The 25,484-nt window shown below is 38.3% G+C and overlaps 1 protein-coding gene across 2 annotated transcripts in view; it reads right to left on the bottom strand.

The window, feature by feature from the left end:
• thsd7ba (thrombospondin, type I, domain containing 7Ba) overlaps positions 1-25,484 on the bottom strand; it is a 202,403-nt gene that overhangs the window by 131,610 nt on the left and 45,309 nt on the right. For both annotated transcript variants that reach the window (XM_035950501.2, XM_055015530.1), the window contains exon 3: positions 23,110-23,286. In XM_035950501.2, coding sequence (XP_035806394.2) covers positions 23,110-23,269 — 160 coding nt within the window. In that variant the 5' untranslated portion in view covers positions 23,270-23,286. The remainder of the gene's footprint in view (positions 1-23,109; positions 23,287-25,484) is intronic.

Here is a 25,484-nt window from a genome sequence, read left to right as displayed (position 1 = left end):
CTGGAAGGAGCAGCCACTAGTGAATACTCCTGGCTACAAGTGCACTATGAAGACAAAAAATACTCCAAGTAACTCTGTGGAAAGCTTGTTAAAAAGTCAGGAGATGGATACAAGACAATATCATGAATATTTCTTGGGATACAATTAAATCTGTCATCAAGAAATGGAAGGAATATGGCACATTATTGTATCCCGCCAAGAGCAGGCATCCTCCACCTGGTGACTGTGCAATAAAGTGACTAGTGAGAGAGGCCACCAAGATACCTATGTCTCCTCTGAAAAGCAATTGCAGAGGACAACTATCAAGTACTTTAGATGAGGTAGTGCATTAAAGTTTTATTCACTTAACATTTAGTCTCATGTATTTCTGTTATGTTATCTCTTTCTCATGAAACAGACGAAAGTAGTGTTAATTAACGTAATGTTAATTGTGAATGAGTGGACTACACATACTGTCGCGATGGTTATGTGGCAAATTTAATTGCAGGTAGTCCAGAACCAAAACAATCAGACCAAAATAGTCATGATCAATAAAAAGAAATCAGCACAAGCAAGAGAATGAAAACAAACTGGCTGTTTGGCTAGATAGCTTGTTTGCCTGTTGTTTTTTATCGTCTTCCTACCACACTCTCTGATAAGGCTGAAATATATGAAAGAAAAATTGCATTGTTACTATTTTGACAGATATTGCTATTGCAATGATGATGTGATTTTTTTGCTGTTGCCGGTAGTAATCAAGCAATTTCCTTGAATGCGATTAATGTGTATGTTGCGACCTATTTTACCTTTATCAAACAACTGCACCACCTGTTGTTTGGATATTTCACTCACCAATATAGTGAATTTTGATTATTATTTTTGATTCACTGTTCAATCCTCCTCTCTGTCCTGTTCATCTAAAGGCATAGTTATATTTGTGTTCTTAATGTAGTCTAGCACATCTTGCAGGCTGGATGTTTTTGTTCGATATGTGTGTACTCTTAGGCTACACCTGGGTCTAACTGAGATACTGTCACAGATTTTACATTTACAGATAAAACAGTGCAAATCCAAATTTAAGCTCCAAAAGTTTAAGAAAAATTTGTAAAGTAACGATGATACTAATAGAAAATGTTGTTTTGGCCATAAGTGCAAGCATCAATAAGATTAATATCAAAAAAGAGGAAAAAATTGATTCATCACATCAAAGTGTTTGCATAATGTGTGATGTGATGACCTCATTAGTTTAGCAAATTCACATAATGAACATTGTTAACTGACCATTAAGAACAGTTTTGTCTCAAACATGCATGTGGTGAGGTAATCACCAGAGAATGCTAAAAAGGAACGCAAATTATTTTGTTGTAATTGAGTTGTATTCAGAAGTAACCCATTAACAATGCAGTCCCCTGATGAATCTCATAAATCGTGACATATTTCTCTTTCTGTCTGACAGCACATCAGCTGCCATAACAATAAAATGTACCACTGTCCATTAAAGTGAAAATGTTCATTCTTTGCATTAGCAAATTGTCAATAAATTTTGTACCAATGGCTGGTGCTCATGGTTCTCATTTGATCTTCCTGAGAAGCAAACAAAATGTGTAACTATTATGAGGTACAATAAACTGTCAGCTACAAATATCCCATATAGTCAGTACAGTATGTAAAGGCTATATTCTATTTCTGCTCCCATAATGAGTTCAGCTTGTTAGATTGGCATGAAGGCTCACACCCTGCAGTGAGGATAATCTGATGTGATAGAAACCAGATCTTCTTGTTTTGTGGCCTTGTTTTAATCATGAATGCTGAGCAGTTCTGTATGTTAACATGAAATTATCCTAAACTTTGTTACAAACATATAGATCTTTTAAGGCTTCACATACAAGAAATAAAACACAGCAGTGCAAATCTAAATTTTATCTCTAAGATTTTAAGAAAAATAGAATCCTAAAGTAAAGATGTTTTTAATAAAAAATGTTGTATTAACCTAAAAAGTCAATTTCGTGAGTGAACATATTGTACGACCCTTTAGATGATGTCTGGCGCAGATATAAAATACGATGCTTTCCGATTGCACATATTCACCAGGTTAAATTAAATGTAAAACACACCAAATTTTATTTCTATTTAATATCTGTAAACAAAACTGTAAACTTTTACCCTGGCAGAATTCAGTGCTCGTCATTGTCTATTTTGGGGCCATGCTAATATTTTTTTTCAAAACCTTTATCGTCCAATACCAATGATATTGCTGATGTAATTGTGCACTCCTGGAATAAAGCATTATTTTGGAATTGGCACTCAGGATAAAATATGCCACTTGCAACCAAAGTATTCAGCAAAAACACCAAGCCCTATTGTTGGCATGTAAAATAAGTGATCCTTGACAGGGAAATAAAAAAGAAAACATTTTGGGATTACCTTTGAGTCAATGCTGTGCCAGCTCTTTGGATCACCATGACAGAATACCTCCATTCTGCCAATCTAACACCGATAAGAATCAGAAACAGACTCTTTCATTCCACTGACATTCGGTGGTCGACTGAACATTAACCAAGAGCATTTCTATGTTAGTAACCTAGTAAAAGATCAGAGAAATCCCCCGGCCAATTTCTTCACCTAGCTGATCAGAGAGATTTCCTGCTACTTATATGTTTGATCGCTCATCCAGTGAAACCTTCTACAGATTCCACCTGTCCTCTATCAGTCACACAGTTTCAAAGACAGCTGGATAATAAAATAAAATAAAATACTATATTTTTCTGATTTGGAGACAGCATGTGCTTTCGCAGCGGGCTACCCTAAAAAGAAGATGACTTGTCACAACAATTTTTAATTCCTTCTAAATATACTGATCTCTTCCTTCATACAAGAGAATTGCTTTAAGATGCTACACAGCTAGAGGCATTAATCAGTTTCTGCACACACAGCAAACACTGTTTCTGGGCTAAAGATTAAAACATGAAAACAAAAATGAATGTGGTGCATAACTAAAATTAGCCTCCACTGTGACTGACTGTCTTTGTCGTTGTTTCAGGAGGAAAGGTCTCGGGGGCAGCATCTTGCTTCGTCATAATAGCAGGTCAGTACAAATACTTAACGTGGATGAGTAATAATTCATGGCATAGAGTGCTCATTTGCCTCATGGTGGCACAAAGTCAAATAATCAGCAAATTTCGAAGGTGTTTTCCTGTCAGGGGTGTGACTGCTCACAGTGTTTGACATGCACAGAAAGACAGAAGCAATCACATTACCTCAATAACAAAAGAGCAAACATCACTCCAGAAATCCTAATTAAAGGTTCACCTGGCTTCTTGCCTCATGATTAAGTGCTGGGCGTCTGGGGTAAGAAAATGATGCATGGCGTTTCCAACTTATATTAATCATGTGCTATGAATTTCATGCAATTTAGCCCCTATAAAGACCTAAACTGAAGTGACCTTCCTTGCATCCCACTTTCACAGAACCCTGCAAACATAATTTCAGACGATCTGCCAAAGAGCCTGCGCTCATTTCTTCTCAGAGATCAATGAAAATGACTTTTTCAGGAGCCACATTGGTATATATTCTGACACAATGTTATCATTACGGCAAAGCACATCTCCAGGGATAAAGTAAAGTGCATTATAATTTGTATTATTTGTATTGTTGTGGATAAACCATGAGAAACTGAAGTACTGTCATTTTTTTCTTTTTTAATTCACACTAAATAAAGGATAACATTCACTTTTCGATATTTTGAAACACCATTTTGCCTGTTTTCACTGTTTCAAGAAAAGATGCCATCTGGAAATATAAATGAGTATGTACAGGAGGCTATAGTCTATTTCTGTCTTCATCATGAGTAGAGCTTGTTAGATTGACACACAGGTTCACTCTGTGTAGCACCTGTCAGCTTATGATGAGGATTATCTGTTTGCAACAAGATATCTAAATCTGGTGGTCTTGTGTTAATCAGGAACACTGAACACTGCTGTATGTCGCTCTTAATAAGAGAATCTGGCAAATGCGCATGTAATCTAGCTTCCATCCACAACCTAATGCAATGTTTAATTGACTTTCTGTTGTTAAATTAGCCAGCTGTCATGGTACAATACATCCATTTTCAAACACACCCACATTACCAGTTATAGGTGTGAAACTATGATGCTTATTTTGCATCAAGGCTGATATAGCATTCCTTATTGCTCTCATCATAATACATCTCAATACCCTCTCCACGTATGTAGTGGTGGGTATTTTTTGACAGGTGCTGTAAAATGTAGCCGAGCAACTCAGGAAGTCACTGCAGTCGACATGTTTCAGATTATATTTGTCTGGGCTTTAAACACCAGCCCTACCAGGGATGGCAGTGCGTACTCTCAGCTGACACCCAAAGTTGATGTATAATTTTATCAACTTTTGAGTTTCTGTCCAAAAGTGGCTCTTCCTGCCTCACTTCATTTGTGATGAGTCGCATCTTTTAATATTCTGACTTTGTCATTGAGTTGCTTCATGCCATTCACTTGCTTGAGCCTCATGCTGCCAAAAAAAGTGAGCTTTACAGAGCATGATCCCTGATCAAGGAAAGCCTCCCCAAGCACCCCTACAGCAGAACCCACCAGCACCCTTTTCCCATCACTGTCTGTTTATCATTACACCAGTGTTCTCTCCCTCACTTACATCTCATTGAAATGCAACTTCGTGAGGGCCTCATTTAAATCTCTGTGAACTGCACTCCCACTTGAGTTCTACATTACAATTTCAGGATTATGGAATTTAATAATAATTTTATCAACACGATCCAGGGTTTGAAGGCTGGGGAGATGTAGTCCTGAGGTAAAGTCACTTTGCAGAGATGAATAATTATAAAACCATTTGTGCTAACTCCCCCAAAGACAATACGAGGCTTCTAAAGATCTGCAAATGATAGAATTGTGACATAATTATAATGTCTGGGTTAGTGTATTCAAAAAATATATTCCTATACTTTTCACTAAAACTGTGAGGTTGGTGGTACATTTGTCCATTATATTGAGTAAGACTTACATATCGCAACAACTGATCAATGCATTGACAAGGGATTGTGTACATGCATGCATGGTACTGATTAAATATATGATTTTATTAATAATTTGATCCCCTTACTTTTCATGTAGCACCACTAAGCAGTTGATTGCCATCGGCCTCTCTATCCATCAGTGCCTGTGAACCTGCCAGCTCTGGTTGTTTCACCAGTCACCGGCTCCTGACGAACCAGTAGCTCCTCAAAAAGCCTTTTTCCTGCAGCTCTCTCCATCGTGCTCAGCCAGCAAACCCTGCAGGCGCACAGTGTCTCCACATCACACTCTTTGTTGTGTTAAATTCATTGCCTTAATAAATGTAAACCTTGGTTTATCCCATTTTGTTTCCTCCCTCATGATGTTACCCCCAGAGCCAGGGTCGTAACATGGTGCATTTTACTAAAGACATTCATGTTCCCCTCAGGATGAATTGCAATAACTTTAATGACTTTTCATTTAACATTTTCTTTATCATCAGGTCAGTACACTGGTATTCAAAGAAAAGTGCATCACCAAGGGAACTCACACCTCAAACCTGATTTCACAATGGTATTCTACATTATTGGAAAATGGAAAAATAAACACAGGACTAGCTAATATTTGACAGGTGCTCTTAAAATGAGTAGCCTTTACAGAACAGTTGGTAAACACAACTCTTATGGCTGAGATGTTATCATAAGAACTCTGAGCGCTTCAGTTTATCATTTGAAACTCATTTTTAAATAATTTTAAATGAAAAACTACCTGGTACTGTGCTGCAAGAAATGACTGAAGCTTTTGGACCATGCTTTTTCAGATGAAAGTAATAGCTGATGCACTATTAGCTCTCCACTTATGCTTATCAATCTTCTTTGATGCAGTCTGTAAGAAATGTTGCCACATACCTACACAAGTTTAGGGGGGGCATGCTTTCTTTAAACACCAGCATTTTTCATTTTGTCCTTCAATGTAGTTTTTGACTGAGAACCTGCCAAACTCAGTAACATTTCCATCTTTCTCAGCTGCATATTGCATGTAATGAGGAGACGACACAGATGGTGGACATTGTAAATGTTATTTCTGCTTTGCGTCATCGTGTTAGCATTGTACATTTAAGCATGGGACCATACTGACTTTAGTTTATAGTGAACTAAATCAATAAACATAGCAGGAGAGTGCACAAAAGTAGTAACACTGAACTGAAGCAGTCTCTGCTGGTGGTGTTTTACATCACTTAGCATGTCCTGTTCTAATAGTTGTGAATTGAAAGCATGCGCAGACGCATTTATAGTTTGACAGTTAAATGACTGTTTTACATTATGAAATGGGGTCTGATTGGTGGAGGTATAAGGCAACACTACACATTGAGAGAGTTACTGTTCACTGTAAAATTTTTATGTTGGCAGTAAAGTCTCTTTCTAAGGCAACTATAGACTGGAAGACTGTAGATGAAGGATAAAGTTAACAGTGCTTTCTGTATTACTGTATAAAAACAATATATTCAGAGTTAAAATTAAACAACTTACGGGCATCAATATATACAGTCGTGGAAAAAATTAACAGACCACCCTTGTTTTCTTCAATTTCTTGTTCATTTCATTGCCTGGTACCACTAAAGGTACAGTACCTGAAAAATACAATGAACACAACGAGAATGCAGCTGATTCCATAGTATTTTACGTCCTATTTGACATGATTAAGCTTAATTGTATTCCCAGGGTATATAAGAGGTAATTTCATGTCATAAGCAGCACTGCACATGCAAAGGCCTAGAGTGGTTTCCTGCTTACATTCCAGTTGTAGCACAACTCAGAAGTTATCAGCGCTCACGTAATGTCTAAAATAAAAGAATTATGTGAAGCCATAAAGGCACTGCTGGAAATTGGTGAGAGACAGGTAGCCAAAAAACTGAAGATCTCTAAGACAGCTGTTCATTACACCAAGAAAAAACAAGCCGAATGTGGTACTACCTAATTGCTAGCTGGTCGTGGCAGGAAACATCTTTCGAGCCCAGGAGATGACCATGCATTCATCCATTCCTGTGTCAGGAATCATCCTCAGACCTCCAGGGACCTTAAAAATGAGTGGGCACTGTTGAGAAATGTGACTTGTTCGGCGAGGACAGTTTGAAACCAACATCTTGAAGCTAGTCTGAAGTCACATGACACGGAAGAAGCCCTTCATCAACGAAAGGCAGAGGAAAGCCCAGTTACTGTTTACTGAGGATCACAAGGACTGGACTGTTGATGATTGAGCTAAGGTTCTCTTCAGTGATGAATCCAATTTTCAGTTGATGCCCACTCCAGCCAACTTACTGGTTAGGAGGAAGCCTGGAGAAGCTACAAACCAGACTGTCTGCCCCTACAGTAAAACATGGGGGTGGATCAGTGACGATCTGGGATTGTTTCAGTATGAGTGGAACAGGACAAATGCAATTGTGTGAAGGTCATGCATAGGAAATGATCCTGATATGTTAAGAATGTCATAGCCAAAATACATTGTGTTGCTTTTGTGGTGTTTATTCTCTTTGTTCGTTTATAAAATGGTCCTTTTTCACCTCAGAAGTAAAGAACAAAATTGCAAACCATGATGTCCACGCTGTGATTAAGCAGTCACTCACAAAAAATGCCAAAAAGCAAATTAACAGCAGTGATAAACAAAAAGAGAGGACAAAAACCAAGCATTAACAGAATTAAATAAATTGTTTTGTTGTGCACATTGAGTCCAATAGGTCGATCCAGCTTTGCTGCTGCTTTCAACAACAAAGAATTATTCAGCTGCTCTTCCCTGGGCAGGAGAAATGAAAATGAACAAAGTCATGAGCATTAATGAAAACAAATGGCATGCTGCAGAGAAATAAATGGATATTAGCCAAACTTAAAAAGCGAACTTTACTGCAAATTAAAATATGCTGCTTAAAATTCTAAAGGCCCAAATATTGTTTTCTGTACATCGGGGATATCTGAACATTGTTGAAGTCATTCATGTGTAAAGAAGTCAGCTTCACTTATTCCTACACTCCATATTCTCAGTTATTGGTTACCTCTGCAGCCCATGAATCATTCTGTCAGATTTTATAACTTCATGATTCCACTGGTATTTTGTCTTTTAATATGAATATACTACCTGTCAAAAAAAACTCTAATGCCAAGCATCTGATACTAAATTAGATATGTAGCAGGTGGAAGCATTCAGAAAAAGTTGTGTTCTTATATAAAAGACTGGTTATTGTAGCTTCTGTGCAGTGCAACAAATGTATGACCCTCTTGACCTTTATTTTAAATTAGCATAATTAGTTAGAAATAAGTATTGAATAATGTCAGGGCAGCTAAATCTGACTTTTAACAGTAGAGTGCAGAATAGACTGTAAATATGCAGAGTGTTGGTCACGGTTGGGTTTGAGTGAGAAGGGAGTTCATGAATTTTAAAAGACTAATGCATTTTTTAATGAAAAATGTGCCAGAGTTTAGTCCACATTGATTTCTATTGTGCTGACAGTGATGAAGAGTTATGAAAAAGTGAATAAGAAGGTTTGAGAAATGAGTTATAAAGAGAAAAAAAAAGTCAAGATGAAAAATAAACAAATAAATTCATGATAAAAAAATTAAACATCTTCAGTATATTATATTGATTCTGAAGCCATCTGACACAACGGATGTCTTATCAGACTCTGGAGACACATTCTTGTCTATCTGACAGGATGAATGTAACAGATGTACAGATCCCCGTCTGCTCTGAGACAGATTGGTGGTGTTCAGGGTACAAACAACTGTGAGCGTGGATAATGATGTTTGTGAATAAAGTGAGTGGTTATTTTCAGGGAGCAAGAACACTTTGTTTATGGTCAGGGAACATTGTGGTTTCGTAAAATAATAGCGGCGCACATAATACTTCTAACACTTGCTCACTGTAATGAACCGCAGATGTCTTGTGTAGTAAGCCGACAAGAAATTCTTTCCGTCACCTTAATTATACTGTGAGTGCATAACCATAGCAACATTATTTCACAAAAATTACATTAATTCACAAGAAAACATTCTTGTCTACATTTCGACGGAAATATTTTCAGAAAATATGTACAGGGGGTCCTCAACTTAAGTTGGAATTCCGCTCCTACGGCGTGACGTAACTCGATTTTCACTGTAAGTCAGAACTCACATACTGTGATGTATGTGGCATATGATCAGCGAATGTAAACACAGCTGTCTTCCTCATATAGTGCCGTGTGACAGCGTATTCGTCCGCTCCGCTCGCCAACTAGTTCCTGTGCAGAATTTGTTTTAACGTTGCAAACACCGTACGTCGGAATGATGGAAAAAGCTTCTTAATAAATTTATGGGAGATGATGATGTAACCGCACAACGCTATAGGTCAAAGACGTCGTAAACGAAGGACCTACTGTCATAGGAAACACACAAAGGCCACATCAGGAGGTGGAGGCAACAGAGTCTTTCATTTTCGTCCACTGTTTGGTTAAGTTTAGACAGCAAAATTGCATGCTTAGTGGTAGCCTTTTCCTGCTTTATCCTCCAGACCATGGTCCGATAGCAGGGAGAGCTATTCTCTCTGGGCCTGAAGCAGTTACTAGCTTCAGGGCTAACCTCCTCCACACTTTCCAGCAGTTGGGTAAACAGACAAGCGTCGACTCCTTCTTGGTCTTGAGAAGCTGTTGCCTTGATTTCTGGCTGGACCAGACAATGATCTGGACTGTACATCACTTACTGTTAGGCTGCCACTAACTCACAAACTTCTCGTTCGCCACTCTCTTGAGCACACACAGTCACACTGCTGTAGAACAACGTACTCTTGTAACATTGGGTTAGATTTAGGAAAATGTCATGCCTTGAGTAACAATGTGACAGTTTCACAACATGTTTGATGCTTTTCCTCCATTTTCTGGGTTACCAGGGTGACAAGTCCCGCCCCATTTCATGTATGTTTGGTTGGCTGAAAAGGAGCAACAGTAAAGCAATAAAATGCATAGTAAACTTGCACTGATCAGTTGCAGCATTAAAACCACTGACAGGTGAAGTGAGTAACATTGATCATCTCCATAAAATGTAATGTTCCGCTGTGAAACCTTGGGTCATGCATTCATGTGGATGTTACTTTGACACGTACCGACTACCTAAACATCGTTGCAGACCAAGCACACCCTCCACATCTACAGCAACACTCTCCAATGGTAATAGCATCCCAACAGGACTAAATGCTATGTCATAGTGCAGCAACTGCTCAGGAGTGACCTGATGACAATGACAAAGAGTTCAAGGTCTGTACCCATCTTTCAAACCAGATCAGATTCTAACCGATTGTGTCAGAACAAGTCCAATCCATCGAGGCTCCACCCTGAGACCAAGAGGACCTAAAGGATCTGCTGCCAATGTCTCAGTGTCAGACACCACAAGACACACCTAGAGTGCTTCAGTGCATGGTCTGATAGGTCAAAACTGTTTGGGAGCTCAAAACTGACACAATATTAGGCAGGTGGTTTTAATATTGTGGCCCTATGGTGTGTCTGTTGAAATGAAATGGATGCTATAATTCACAATGAAACATAATCTGGGAGGAAATGTGTTTCTCTCAAAATGTAATTGAGAATTCTTTACTAGCACAGGAACGTAATTTTTAGGAGACAGAGCTGACATGTTTAATCGCGCTCTGAGCAGATATCGTTTTGCAAGAGCGGAAATTGTAGGGAAAACAAATGAAGCATGAAATCGTCAGTATTAACATTTTGCAACCTACCGGATATGTTGATATAGAATTTTTTCTTCATTCTTATGTGTTCTGTTAATAAAAACAATAATAAATCCACAAAGCATTATAGTTCCTCCAAAATGAATTTTCTTTTGCAAACTAGTAGGATGAAAACAATTTCCCAAAGAGAAGTTTGGTGCAGGGTTACTCATCAGATAACTCCACACAGCTACTTCTGGGAACAGAACCCAGGTCTCATGTATGCTCTCAATTTTCAGTTAAATGTCTGACATATGCCATCATTCAAAATGCATGATTTCCATTGGCAACATAAGCCATTGGCAGGATAATCCCAGCACAATCCCTTCCTCACAGCCTCTCTCCTCTCTCCTCTTCTCCTCCCCTGTATATCTTCTGTTTTGACTAGTCTTTTTCGGCACAGCAGTTGATCAAAGGGTAAAATAAAACAAGCGTTCTTGATAGGCAGTGCTCTGCAATCAGAGAATGACTTATATGGGAGTGTTTTCTGGGGAAAGAGTAAAATCCATTTGGTTTCACCTCGCCGTCTCTTCAGTATGTTCCCCACTGGGTCAAATACACGGTAAACAGAGTAGGCTATTTTAACAGGTCTCTGTAGAGGCTGCTGTTCAAACACAGAGAGCATTAACATTTCCCTTTTTCTCTTAGTGTGCGTGATGCATCAGCAAGGAGCGCCCGTCCTCCGTAATTCTGAGAAGATCTTTTAAGTGAAGTGAAACGCCCACCTCAGGAAACCGATGTTATGTCATTAATTATGAAACAATAGGCAATATAGTGATGGAAACAGCGTCTAACTTGTAAGAAGAAATAGGAAATCTTATCAGTTGGTAACCTATTTACTTCAAGCCCTGTCTGCAGTATGGGCAATAAGCACTTGTGCTGACAAAGACAGAGTACTCCGGCATGGAGAGCAGCTTGTCAAGGAAACGGCGCCATGAAGAAGATGAACACAAAAGAGCTTTTTTTTCCCCCCCTGCTCTTTCTTTATTTCTTTTTTTGGATCTGGGTTTAGCTCCCCCATATATTCAGCAGCTCCTCTCTGGACTCATGCTGCCTCAAACTGGAGTCTGGTTGAGACTTTCAGGCTTAGTTTTTGTAACGCAAAGAGAAGTTCATCTCATTAAAACTATTGTAATTACAACAGGCGTGTCATGTTTTGTTAAAGCAGCAAATAGCCTTTTTTTATCTGGAATTATAATGAAGCTTCCTCGCAAGAAAGCATTTATAGAGCATATTAAGAACGCTGACCAAAAAAAAGACAAAAAACAATGAGGGACAGAATGATAGACTAATAATGCTGTGTGACACTGAGGCTTAATTTATTTTGCAGTGTGCAATCGAGAATGTTAGATGCTTTGTCCATTCATTCCATGCAGTGGCAAATTAGTTTTTATGATCTCTTTATGTGTCTGACCTTTACACGGACATGCATGAGACACAAAGCGCAAGGTCACTCACATCAGCCTCAAAACTCAATACTCTCCAGTTCTTGGAAGACATGAAAGAATAGGATATACTCCTGCGAGGCTCTCCCCACTGCTGATGTACTAAATTCTTTGCACTTGAGCCAGTTTGCAGCAGTGGAACGGGAGAATCTCCTGTCAGCAGGTTTACCTTATTTGCATTAAAGAATCTGAAGCTGTTGACTAATCAAATTTCAGTATTGTGACTTTTATGCCTTCGCTGCATGGATGTATTGTCAAAATTCCTTCGAAATAACTAATTCAGTTTTTATTTCGGCTACACTTATCTGCAAAACCGACTGCCCTTGAGTCATGAAGTGGGATTTGATTTGTCAGTCAGTTACCACAGAAACTATGTTTAACAGTTTGTGTTTTTGTTTTCTTATGTAAAGGAAGAGTAATTACACGGATACCCAAAACTTTACAGTGGTTAGCTTTGCATTCATTTTATACATTAATATGAAAGTGATGTATTAAAGAATAGCCTGCTAGCACAAGTCTGTATCAGACAAAAATCTAAATCTCAAGAGATGCCTTTTATAGATTTCAATAACCGTATGAAAAGAAGCTGCAGGAGCTTTTCTGTAATGACCTATCTCTGATTTCCATCATTTACACAATGACACTCCAGGCTGGGTATTTCCAGTAGCTATGGAACTCATTATAATTACTTCTGTCTTCAGTCACAAACTAGTCATGGATGTGTGTCATTTCCAATTACTCCTCCAATCCTCTTATGGAAAATTTAAACAGTGGAAGATCTGTCCAGAATTGGAACGTTTTGTATAAGACTGGTGTGAAAGGCCTCTACTGTTTGAAAGGGACTTGTGAGAGAGGAGAGTTGCTCTGAAAGTAAACTCCTCTGTGAGAATATTCTCATGGGATTAAGGATCTGACTGCTAGGGATCTCCTGCCTCGTGGCTCTCATGAGACTAGCCACTGGCTTTTATGATAACCTCAATCAGCTCCCTGCCAGTCAGAGGGAAGGATGCAAGTTCAAAATGAGATCTCAGTTGAATAATCAATGTGGCGAGCTTTTGAAGAGACAAGTCAAATTTTGTCAGGGTTGCTTTGATAGCTGCAATATACAGTTTGCTGCTACAAATACGGTGCTTTCAATACCGATCCAATTTATATTAGACAAAGCACAGCACCGGTTTGTCATCTGCTTTATTGTTAGTGTTTTCTGTCAAAGGTATGCCCAAGGCAATATTTAAAAATGCCAAGTGAATGTGAGCGAGTTTTGAAAAAGCTTGCGATATAGAATATCTAATTGGAGCAACAGATTTCAGTCTCAGATCAATAGTCAGCTTTGAATTTTATGCACCTTGATCCTGATCAGGCTAACCTGGTGCGCTAGATTTAACCTGCCCAAGTGAGATACATCAAGGCAGATAACAAGCCACAATTCTTTATTTCAAACTTTAATGAAACAACATTTGTGCATATTTGTAGGAATTTGCTGAATTGTTATGCCAAGCTGCATAATTGATGATATATGAACAGAACAAGGGAACTACCTGGAAAGCTTTAGACTGTTTGCAAAAGGCAAAGAGAAACAGAGGTGTCTCCTAAAAATATGCACCTAACCTGCATTCTCAATTACATTTAAGTGAAACTTCACATTTGTCTGTGATTTATCACAGATGTGTTTCTAAATAACAAATTACTTATTAACTTAATTGACTGCTTCCCACCTGTCAGTCCTTTTCATCCAACCTATCATGGAGTGTATCACTCTGACATCCCATAAAATGGCAACCTAACTCCAAAAGCTTAAAACATGTTGTATATTTTAACCCAAACCAGCAATTTCCTAAATCTAATCAAACTGCAGGTGAAAAAGAAACTTTGCTCCAAGAGCAATGTTGCCACAAACCCGAGTCTCTGGGGTGAAGGTCCTGTTGCAGACTTCTAAGCTTCTAATGTGGACTTTGTGGCCGTGAAATTGAAAACATTTCCTACTACATTAGATTGCTACTTCACCAGGAAGAAATATATTTCTTTCAAGAATGCAGCTTGGTTGTGAAGGAACGTACAGTTTTGGAGACAGGGTTGACAGAAAACACATGTCAAGTGCACATCATAAAAAATAAAAAAATAAAAAGTTCTGTGAGAAGAAATAGAAGCTACAATAAAGGGTTTTTTCTCATTGAAGTTTTTGGTGTATAATAAGAAGAAGACAACCAAGGTGACTCTTTGATAAATTACATTACAAACGACTGGCTTGCTACAGTCATACAATATGCAAAGTGTGAACTATTTCTCCTTGCTAAGATACATAAACATATCTCACAATTGTACCAAAACATAGTTAAAGAAAATCTATTTTAAACACACAACCATTGTTCTTATCTGCTACAAAGCTGTTTTGATGGGATTGTTGTCTATTTATCTTATCAGTCACATTTAGTCTCTTCAGATATGTGTGTGATGCGCAAAATTGTTTAATTATTCAACAGAAAGAGGCTGTGTGATGTTAATGTGTGGTTGCTGTCAGACAAAAACATGCTGTGACTTATCCGTCACTGCGGTTGGAGATAAATGATGGAACTTACTTCTGATATCACACTGCTGATCTTGAACTTCAAATTCATGGTGGATTTGTCTTTGTTAATTCCATAAGTGTTTGTCACATGTCATATCACCAGCTAGTGTGTTGCAGACGTTTTTAAAGCATTACAGGGCAGTGCAGCAGCAGCAGTTATTTCACTCAGTGTGAATCATTGCTTATTTACTTTTAAAACTTTCCACTTGCAGCAGGAGAAATCCCACTTTGACAGGGATCCACAACTGTTGTCAAACTGCTGACAACTCCAGAGCCCACAGGACAAATCACCTGGCAGTAGTTATCATTATGGCTGCATTAGAATAAATCAGTAGCGAGTGTGTTTTCTGGAAAAAACATTTAAAAAAGCACATTTTCTATCTTGCCCTCGGAATCTTTTTAACAAACAAAATCTGAGTGTAAACCATAAACACAAGCAGCATCAGCAAAAAACCCCCCAAAAAAGCATATTGGTATTCAAGCTGGAACTGAGACATTACTGGAGGCTAGAGGTGATTTCTAGAAGGACTGTGCTTAGTTGGTATATCACAGCACTTTATAATTTAAGATCACAGCTAAAGGCAAGATTACTCACTACAGAATTAATGTTCTGTAACAAAAAACAAATCTAAGGTGTTATTTGTGCACTTAGCTGACATATGGGGACCACTGAAGGACAAAAGAAACTTGTGAAACTGTAACATTTAAAGCTGTTACTAATAATTAAGTAATTTCTAATCCAATGACTCAAATGTGAGCAGGCAAATACACAAACTTAAAGAAACATGAACCTCAGACTCTCATACATTCATCACCACCGGCTGCAACAACAACTAGCACGTACACCAATCAGCCACTAACACGTTAAGTGAATAACATCTCATTACAGTGGCACCTCTGAGTGGGTGGGAGACATTAGGCAGCAAATGAACAGTCAGATCTTGAAACTGAATGTGTTGGAAGCAGAAAAAATGGGCAGTGTCAGGATCTGAGTGACTTTGATAAGGGTCAAGTTGTGCTGGTTACACAGCTGGGTCACAGCATTTTCAAAATGGCAGATCCTGTGGGGTGTTCATGAGCTCCCAACACTCGCTGATTAAAGGCTGGCCTGTTTGGTCTGATCTTACAGAAGAGCTACTTTAGCACAAACTGCTGAAAGCCTTAATGCTGCCTATGAAGGGTGTCAGAACAAACAGTGGATCATGGCTTGCTGCATACGAGGCTTTGCAGCCACATACCAGTGTAAATGCTCATGCTGACCCCTACCCCAATGCCGAATGTCGGTAAAGGGCAAAAGAAAATTGGACCAAGGAGCAATAAAAGATGAATTATATTTTCTTGTGCATCATATAAAAGGAAGGCAAGCTGGTGGAGGCAATTTTCTGTTTGGAAACCTTGGGTCCTGGCATTCGTATGGATGTTAATTTAACTCATATCACCTACCAAAACACTGTTGCACATACGCCCCGTTATGGCTACAGCATTACGTGATGGCAGTCGCCTCATCTAGTAGCATAACACACCTGGCCACACTGCTGTAATTGTTCAGGATGGCTTTGAGGAAAAGTTGGTGACTTGGCTTCCAAATTCCACTGAGCTCAATCTTATCAAGCATTTGCTTACGATGTGCTAGAATATAAAGTCTGACCTATGGATAGTCCACATCACAGCTTACAGGATCTGATGCTAATATCTTAGTGCCTGATACCACAGGAGAATTTCAGAGGTCTCCTGGACTCCATACTTCAATGGGTCAGAGCTATTGTGGCAGCAAGATGGGAGCTACACAATATGAGACAGCTGGCTTTAATGTTCTGGCTGATTGGTGTAATACATACAATAACGTAGCTAATGTTTTCAAGTGGATGGGTTAGGTTCTATTAAAACTTGCTGATAACAAAAATACACACAGACTGCAAATGCGGTGGTAAAAATTTCAGATGAAAATGGAAAGTCTCCGTTTGACATTGAAGTGGATTAGTCCAGTTTATCAGTAAAAAAAAAATTAAAAATTAAAAATTACAGTATAAGGATTGGGAGCCATTGTATCAAAGGTTGCTTCTTGCAGATTTCCTGGACTATGTTGTCTGGCTTTGTGACTTTAGAGGGGATGAAGACAGCTGAGCTGCTGAATGAAAGAAGAAATTGTGTGTCAACACTGTAAGACATCTCACAGGATTTTAGAGGCATAAACGCATACTTTTATCACTATCAAAAAAAACATAAGTTATCACTCATAATTTTGTAATTATTTTCCATTTATTTTCACTTTGTAAATGTATAAACAATCTTGAAAGATTTTTATTTTTTTTTTTTGCTAGTGAATTATGCAGTCATTAAATTAATTTGTTAAGAACCATAATTCACAGCACTTTGAGAGTTCAAACTTTCCAAAGATCTATTGGGTTTGTAGTTTGAGGAAAACAAATATGATGGAAACTAATACATGTTAAAATAAGTCATAAATTAATTAACAACAGCATAAATTAACTAGTCTACCAAACTGACAAGTGTTTACGCAACATGCAATATTTAATCAAAACAGAGTTTGGTGGTGTTAGAAAAGCAAATTGTGAAACAAGAAGTTATATTTTATTGTGTAATTATGTTATCAAGTTCCTTGACTCAGGGGGAAAGGGATAATTTCAGAGTGTTTGACGATGGGTAGATTAGGAAGTCAGTGTTTGAATTCAAGGGGGGTCTCCAGTCAACACAATTTCAATTTGTGAAAATAAATAAGCATCAGCATTTCTAATGCTGCAATGAAATATTTAAGAAATATATCAAACCTAATTACATTCCTGTCTGCTCTGGTCAGTGTGACTGATCTTCAATGATGTGTGTAACATGATATTTAAGCGTTATGGCAAATGGGCTGCTTTCATGACTTGTTTTGTTTGTGCTATTTTGTGCCTTTATGTGCAGTCACATCAGACGGGTTTGTGTAGCATTCACGGCTACAGCTCACCTCCTTCCAGAGATTTCAGTTCAGCACCTTCGCATAACCATTTTCCTATGCAGTGACAAATTAGAAACAGGTCAGTGTTCCTAAGTCGTGTCTTTTTTTTCTTCTTTCTTTTCTTAAAGTCCTGGGTTCTGACACGTTTTCACCTCCAGCAGCCTTCCGAGCTTTAATTAAGCACTATGCTGCATTTGTTAGCCTGTGGCCTTCATATTTAGTTAGTCTGAAGTATGTTTATTGATATCCAATGTGAGGCTGGAATTATCGGCATGGAAGTCATTTCTGAAAACTTTCTCTTGAATTATGAAAAAGAGCTGCTTTGTATGGATGGATGGCCAAAAACAGCGAAGAGAAGATATGCCATTATTTAGTGTCCTTAATATCACATTTACATTACAAAGCTCAGTGTAGGAAATGCATCATTCTAGCAAGACGAAAACAACGCTATTGTTAAGCTGTCCCACAATATTTTGAATCCAATGTCAGAGTAGAACGTGAACGTAAATAAATATGTCGAAGTAAGTGGGTGTTCAAGGTTGAACTGAAGGTTCTTTGTAAAATTCTGATTCTTCCACACAGTAAGGGGTTTGGATACACTGTCCTCGATCTGAATTCAGCTTACAGTGTGTGAGTAAACATGTGATGTTAAGACACAGAGCACATTATCTGATTTTCTACAATAAACAGTTGTCTTTGGAACATGTCTTTTGTGATTCACAGCTTATCATCTCTCTCAAGGGTCTTTACAGGAATAGCATTATCACATGAGATGTAAATATATGATTTATTGTTTGTTTCATCTTGCTGCTTCATTCAAAGTCTCAAAATTCTAATTATTCTGGCCAGTACTGTGTTTAACGATTACAGTGCATACCGCATTGATGAAGAGCCCTTGATTGTTCCTCCAGGACCCCCTTGTCAGGCCAAATTTTGATGTCCCTTATAAAAGAATTCTATGATTTACAAGCTGTAAGATTCACTATAATCGAGGTGCTGTTTGGTGTTGCTTAAAAAGAAAATTACCATGCGTGTAATTTGATATTGTTGAATTGCATCATCTTATCGAGTGATGTTAACTGCCTTAAAATGCATTTGCCTAATGTGATTTTTGTCTTTGTCACCATAAATCAAAAAAGTCCCCTGTGAATAATTCAGTGCCATTTGGTTGAGACTGAAATGCTCTGAGACTTGATCCTTGCACACTGCCTCCTTTGAGCTTATTTTTCAGAAACAACAGAAGCTCTCTGCAGCAGTGATGTTTGATTTCAGCTTTGATGGTGCAACAGTGTGGTGAAATTGCAAATAAATACACTCAGGCCTCGAAATGAAATGTAAATGTTGCCTGACTGTATCAAAGCACACATGAGAATTTGTGTTAAACATCACGTACATGCAGGATTGTGCTGAATGGTGTAATTGTAGTTGGATGCAAAGTCAATGGGTCACAGAATCCAATTTTGGCATCAACTTTTCTTTTCTCCTTACATAAATTCTTCATACTCATTTTGTTAATTTCATGTTATTTACATTTGAAATTTTGATTTTTAGGCCTCTTCAGCACTTACAGACTTGAGTTCTTCTGACTTAAAATGATGAATCCAATGAATGCTCACCTGAGAGTCGACAAAATAAACTTTTTAAAGCAACGTGACGAGTACACCAACAGGCCGCCCAGAATGCCTTTTTTTGGACAATAAAAAGTCTCCAGACTCTTAGTTTTTGTAGTTAAATGAAAACAGACATGATGAAACACAGCAGGGTTTTTTTTTTTATAATAATGAAAATCATGCTAACCATGATTAAAGGTAAAATTAAATTCAGTCCCTACCTGCATATGCACTTCTAAATTAATTATGTGCCTGGGAGCAGCTTCACATATCATCTTTGTACCCTGGCTGGAACAAAACATCCTCAGTGGCTGAAGCTTTAAGTTTGTAATGTGAAAATGGAAAGACAAGCTGCAGATTCAACTTAAAACTGACTTTTTTTTTTTTTTTTAAAGAGAGAGATTTTTGCTGCAAGTTCAGTTAACTCATTTCAGTTACCTGATCTAATTATTTAACCAAAGTTCTGTTGAGTCACACTTTTTAAGTCAGCAGGAAAACGTACAGTTTAAAGTTGAACCAATTTAAAATGATTTACAGTATAAGACAGGGTCCTGCGGTTTCGCCCCCATAAGCTCTTTGATTAATCCAGCAGGTGCTCAGAGTCCTCTCATTAAGGAAAACCTTCATTGATTTCTCAATCTTTTGAAAATCATTGCCCTTCAGTTGAATCTTACTGCTGCAAGTTCCCACGTAATGTTGATGAACGGGAGCATCCATTTTATTGCCTCTAGAGGACATCAAGCAATGACACATTAAATAACACTTCTTACAGCGAAAAAGGAAGAAATATGAAGTGTAAGGAGGAAAACATAGCTGCTAAACAAATACAAATGCATGCTTTTAATCACAGTGCTAGTTACTATGCAGTCTCCAGTGTGTTGTTCAAATTATGTTGGAATATCAGAGTTTTCCCCTCAGAGATGAAGATACTTCACTTTCTACTAGTTGGATTCCCTAGTCAGTCCGACAGAAAAAACAAACTTATGAAAAGGTACTTTTTTTGTTGTTTTTGGGAAGAAGAAGCTTTGATGTACAATACAGCCCCATCTGGGATGAGCTCTCACATGTACCTATGAAAGCAGTTCTTTTCCTGTTTCTTAAACTTGGCTGTAAAAAGGAAAAAATATATATAAAAATAGCTTCTGAGAGGTGAATTCCAACATACAGAAAAATTACGCTCATCTCAACGATGACAAATGAAAACCCTGGAGAGAAGATCTTACTTACTTCGGCAGACTAAAGCTGACACTGGATGAGCACAGTGTCATGTTTAAATGCAGATGCTTATGGAAGTGAAAATAAATCCAGTTTAACTGCTCTGGTTCAGATATCAGCATTCTGAAGCAAACAGGACTATATATGACATCTTGAATTTCAAAGACAAAATTTAAAAGGCAAACAGTATGCAAACGTTACTTCCATTTCTAAATTATTTACCTTAGACATAAAACTAGTCATATGCAATCCACAATGTAGTGATAAAACAGTTTAAATATGAATAAATTAAACAAAAACAGTCATTCATATAACAGTGTGCTGCACCGGTTGACAGCACAAATGTAATTTGGAGGTTTTCGCAGAGAAAAAATAGCTAAACTATAATCCTTGCTATATGCGACAGCTCCTGTAACATTTTTAGCACAGATGATTTGATATCAGTTAAATAAAAAAACCAGAGAACTGTCACCTTTTGTAGAGAAGCAAAAACACTTACAGGCTGACATGGCAGCTGTTAACTCCTATTACCGTCTCATGATCTGTTCTGATGCATTACTTTGCAGTGTGCTGTGAGTTAGTGCTAAATGTGTAACTCACAGCTAAAAAGGGCAAGTATGGATGTTTGAAAGGGAATGTCTTTGAACAGTCACTTTTCTGAGTAAAATAATAGTCCCATTAGGCGCAGCGTTTCAGTGCTCCATTCTGTTCTTCAAGACACACTGATGAAGGTCAAGCTTAAATGGCTCCAGCTCCCTGTTTGAGCCTGAGACTCACAGCTTAGCCACAGCTCTGGGAACTGGCTCACACAAAAGACTTACCCCACAATGCTGCTGGCCTAGATAGACACACCAAACACACAATAGGGTGGCTGTGCTAATTTAGAGCAGATCTTCCCTATGATGACAATTCCAAAATTAAAAGCGTTGCTAGTCGGCAAAATTAGGCATTCAAATATATCGTGTCTGTGCCGGTTAAGTTGGGCCAGAATTTGCCGACATGAACTCATATGTGGCACATAAAGCCTGGAGGTTCGGCACAGACAGCGAAACGTTTAAAGCAAACGACACCAGATATATGCCCGCCACACAACATGGTTTCTACACAGCTGATCACACTGTGCCGTAAAAAGGAAATTTATGTTAGATTTGACTTCAAAGCATTGGGATACCAGTTGTCACAGTCACACAGTTTCTCTGCAGTCAACCAGACATTAGAAGGATAAATTCAGAGGTGAGGAATGTTATGTTTGAGATTTCCTTTCTCATCTCTAAATTGATTTTCATTTCCAGTTAAGAAACAACTCATAAGCCATCTTAGCTCTGTAAGGATGTCAAATCCTCACACTTGGTGTCCCGGTTACATCCCTTTTGAACATAAGCTCTTTCAAGTGAAATTAATCAATCTCTTTATCACTTGGGCAGTGTCATTACCCAACCACAGAGTGAGAAATGAAAGTGCTAATCGCACAGCAAGTGGGGGCTTTGTGTGGGAAGGCCAAGTTTTCCTCCTCAAGCTGCTTTGCAAATGCATTTTCAATTGAATTTGTGAAGCAAGTAAAGGATGAATCGTGAGCTTACCTCAAAATTCCCCCTATAAGAGAGTAACGTATGGCATCAGTTTTCAGCACAGTTTTCCAGACGTAATTCAGTCCCACATATGATAAATGTTTGTGTGTAAACCACAAGATGGATGCCTATAAAGGTATCCATGACATGTACAAAACACAATAAAACACTGAGTCTACACCGTACATTTCGTCTCAGCGCTCACGGATCGATACATGTACAGTATCAGCCTGTCCCTGGAAACAATGTCCTCCAGGCATAACTGGGGCCATAAATCCGCTCAACATACCAAGACATGCTTATTTAGTGTGACATTTCTTTCATTAACTGGATTATGCGCTATGCCAAAGCGTATACACTGTTACTAAAACATTTGAAGCTGTGCTTGTATAGTCAGTCAGAAAAAGGTAGTATTATGCCAAGTGTTCAGGCCAAAGTTTATGCTCCCCATGTGTGTCGGAAAGAGGAGGATCACTCTCCCAACAGAACTGGTTGTACTGAAAATGAATGTAGTTGTATAGTATTTATCCCCTATAATGAGAGGTAGTAATGACTGTCTGACTCTAGTGTGTGTGTGTGTGTGAGTGTGTGTGTGTGTGTGTGTGTGTGTGTGTGTGTGTGTGTGTGTGTGTGTGTGTGTGTGTGTGTGTCAGCTGTCTGCATACTAGAATGTGTGAAAGTGTGTGTACACACATGCTGCGTATCCCTCTGCATGACACTTAACAGGTTAACAGGTTCAAACAAAGACAATTGTCTTGTTAAATCCTGACATTTAACTGGAACAAAAACAAGTATATTTTATAGAATACCATTTCAGATATTCGTACAAGTGTAGGGCAGCAAACTGTAATTGTACATATCAATGTGAGGAATTATAAGTGACTACATCTGCCAATTTTGCTCCACAGGTTAAAGTAATTTGACCTACATGATGAATATTCAAACAGTGAAAAGGCGCATTTATTAATGCACATGTAACAAAAGCTAATGATTAAATATTTTACCTGCTCTCCATGAGAATTGGTGGTCTTTAGGAAACACAATGTCTGAATGGACTGGAATGGAAAAGAGAGACAAAAGGAGGAAGAGACTGAGGTAGTTCCCAGCTTGCCGTGTCCAGGCAATGACCCCAAAGTCATCTTTTAGAGTCATAGTCCAGCCCATTGCTTCCTCTCTTACTCCTGTGGGGAGAAAACAAAATTTATTAGTAACGTACTCATAAATATGGGCAGAGACAGGGGCCGGAGAAACCAGAGGATGGGATTGTGCAGTGCTCTTAAAAAATGGGTAAAGCAGAGAATGTCACTCAGACACTCTGAGGCCACGGTGTAAAAAATATCCCATTGAAACCTCCAGCCCAGAAACATAATATTCAGAGTCATCTTCCAAAACACGTCACACTCTCTCACACATGGACCACGGTGTTTGTTTGGATTGTATTTGATTTTTCTTTTTTTTATTCTTATATGCAGCATAAAAATATACATAATATACCTGCTTCTCCTACTCAGAACAAAAATAATTAGTCGGAGAGACATGAGGATCGTAGCCTCCCAAGGTAGAAGTGGAAACAAATATTGAAGGAAGTGAGACTATAAGCTTGGAGTAATACAGGGTATTAGTACCTTTTTATTGCAACTCATTTATCCCTATCTCCTGCTACTGTGATTCATGTCCTAGGAGTGTTAGGGATTAGTCCTGGATTCACTAGGCCTCTAATTGTGCTGCACCAACAGCAAAATTAATGAATATGGAATTGAATCTGTAACACTTGATGCTTTGAAAGACTGGTGTTCATGACTGCAGTGGTTCATTTTCCACAAACAAATTGTCCTGCACTATATAACACTTGGGTATTGAGAAATTTGTTATTATTAACTTATCATCCCGCAGAGCACCCTCTGCAGTTTTGTTTTTGTCAGTTTGCAATCATGGGACTCAATACAACAATACTTTCTGGTAGAAAATAACAATAAGTGTAACACATAATTTGGGTTAAAATTAAGTAAAATTGCATGACGTGTCCAGCATAGGGAGCTGCTGCACGTGAAAGAAGTTGGTATCAGTGATCTGCTGAATTTTTTTTGAGTTTGCTTTGGAATTAATTTTACTTTAAATTGAAAAAATGTTGGTGGATGGATGTAATCTGCTGTACTGTTTGTACTTCCTCACCAGAATGCATTTTCTAACCTGCTGAACATGAGCTGCATCATGACAACAGGAAAATCAGTCTTTAATTGAATTTTTCAGTTAACACGACAGATCGCCACAACACAGTGGGTTCACCACATTTTGCCTCGATAATTAAGTATCATAGCGAGTATCTAATGGTAGATTAACTGCTGAGAGGCACTAGGCATTGGAGATTTAAGATTATTTACACATGGTATGTCTGTAAAAGCGTTGGGTGCTGAATTATTTTTGCTTGATTTCATTCAGGGAAATTAGATTTTGACTTTGCTGCTTTAGCCATGTTTTGGTGGGGGCAAAATTTGTCTAATGAGAAAGAAATGCAAGGATGGAGATGGCTTGGTGCCCAGAAGTGAGCTACCAGATGCACGGTTTTTGATGGACTGCCCAATTTTCCTTTTTTGCTTTGATGTGTTATTCTACAGTCAGAAGTGTCTTTTTTTGTTGTGTGAGAGGCTTTTAAAGTCAGAACAAACACAAATTTGGGGTTTGGCAGTTTGGCATATGTCTTTTGTTTGTATCTTTCTTCAACACCAATCGACAATCTGCTGCATATGATTCTGTCCACCAAGAGAATAGTGATGGACTTAACTCTCTCCCTCTGTTTTAAATAACTGATCTACTTTGAATAGAATGTGCGCACTGTTATTTATTTATTTTTTTTGGTTTGTTTTGTTTTTTTCATTAGAGCTAGTCTTTGTGTCATGTTTTTTTGATGGCTAGAAAATGTATTCTATTTGGATGAGTGAGCAGCCTAGCCTGGCACTTACACCGCCATATGCCAATTAGACACCTCTGGTTGCTGATTACTAGCCATCCTCTCAGGCTGCACTGCTCTGGAAGCCATACCTGACTGCACCTAGATTACATCCTCCCTCTAGCCATTCTTATTTGACTATTCATGGAACATGATGCTGACAGAACATGTCCCAACTGATTGGAAAACGTGGTCTTTAACAGAAACAAGTGATGGAAACAAGCATGGCCCCAAGGCATGCCAGTATTGTTTTTCAAAGTGCATGAAGACAGACATTTGATATTACCCCAGTGTCAGACATGTTTGCAAGATTTAGCAGCAATTGCACACATATTGCCCAGGCTTGGACTCATCCAGTCTGTGCGTATCAGTCAAAGGGGAAAACAGGCTATCCTGAAAATCTTAAAAAAGAAAAAAAAAAACTGTTAGGCT

This window comes from Amphiprion ocellaris, chromosome 11 (assembly GCF_022539595.1).
Source record: "Amphiprion ocellaris isolate individual 3 ecotype Okinawa chromosome 11, ASM2253959v1, whole genome shotgun sequence".
In the NCBI taxonomy this organism is placed as follows: Eukaryota; Metazoa; Chordata; class Actinopteri; family Pomacentridae; genus Amphiprion; species Amphiprion ocellaris.
This window is presented reverse-complemented; position numbering and strand designations above follow the sequence as displayed.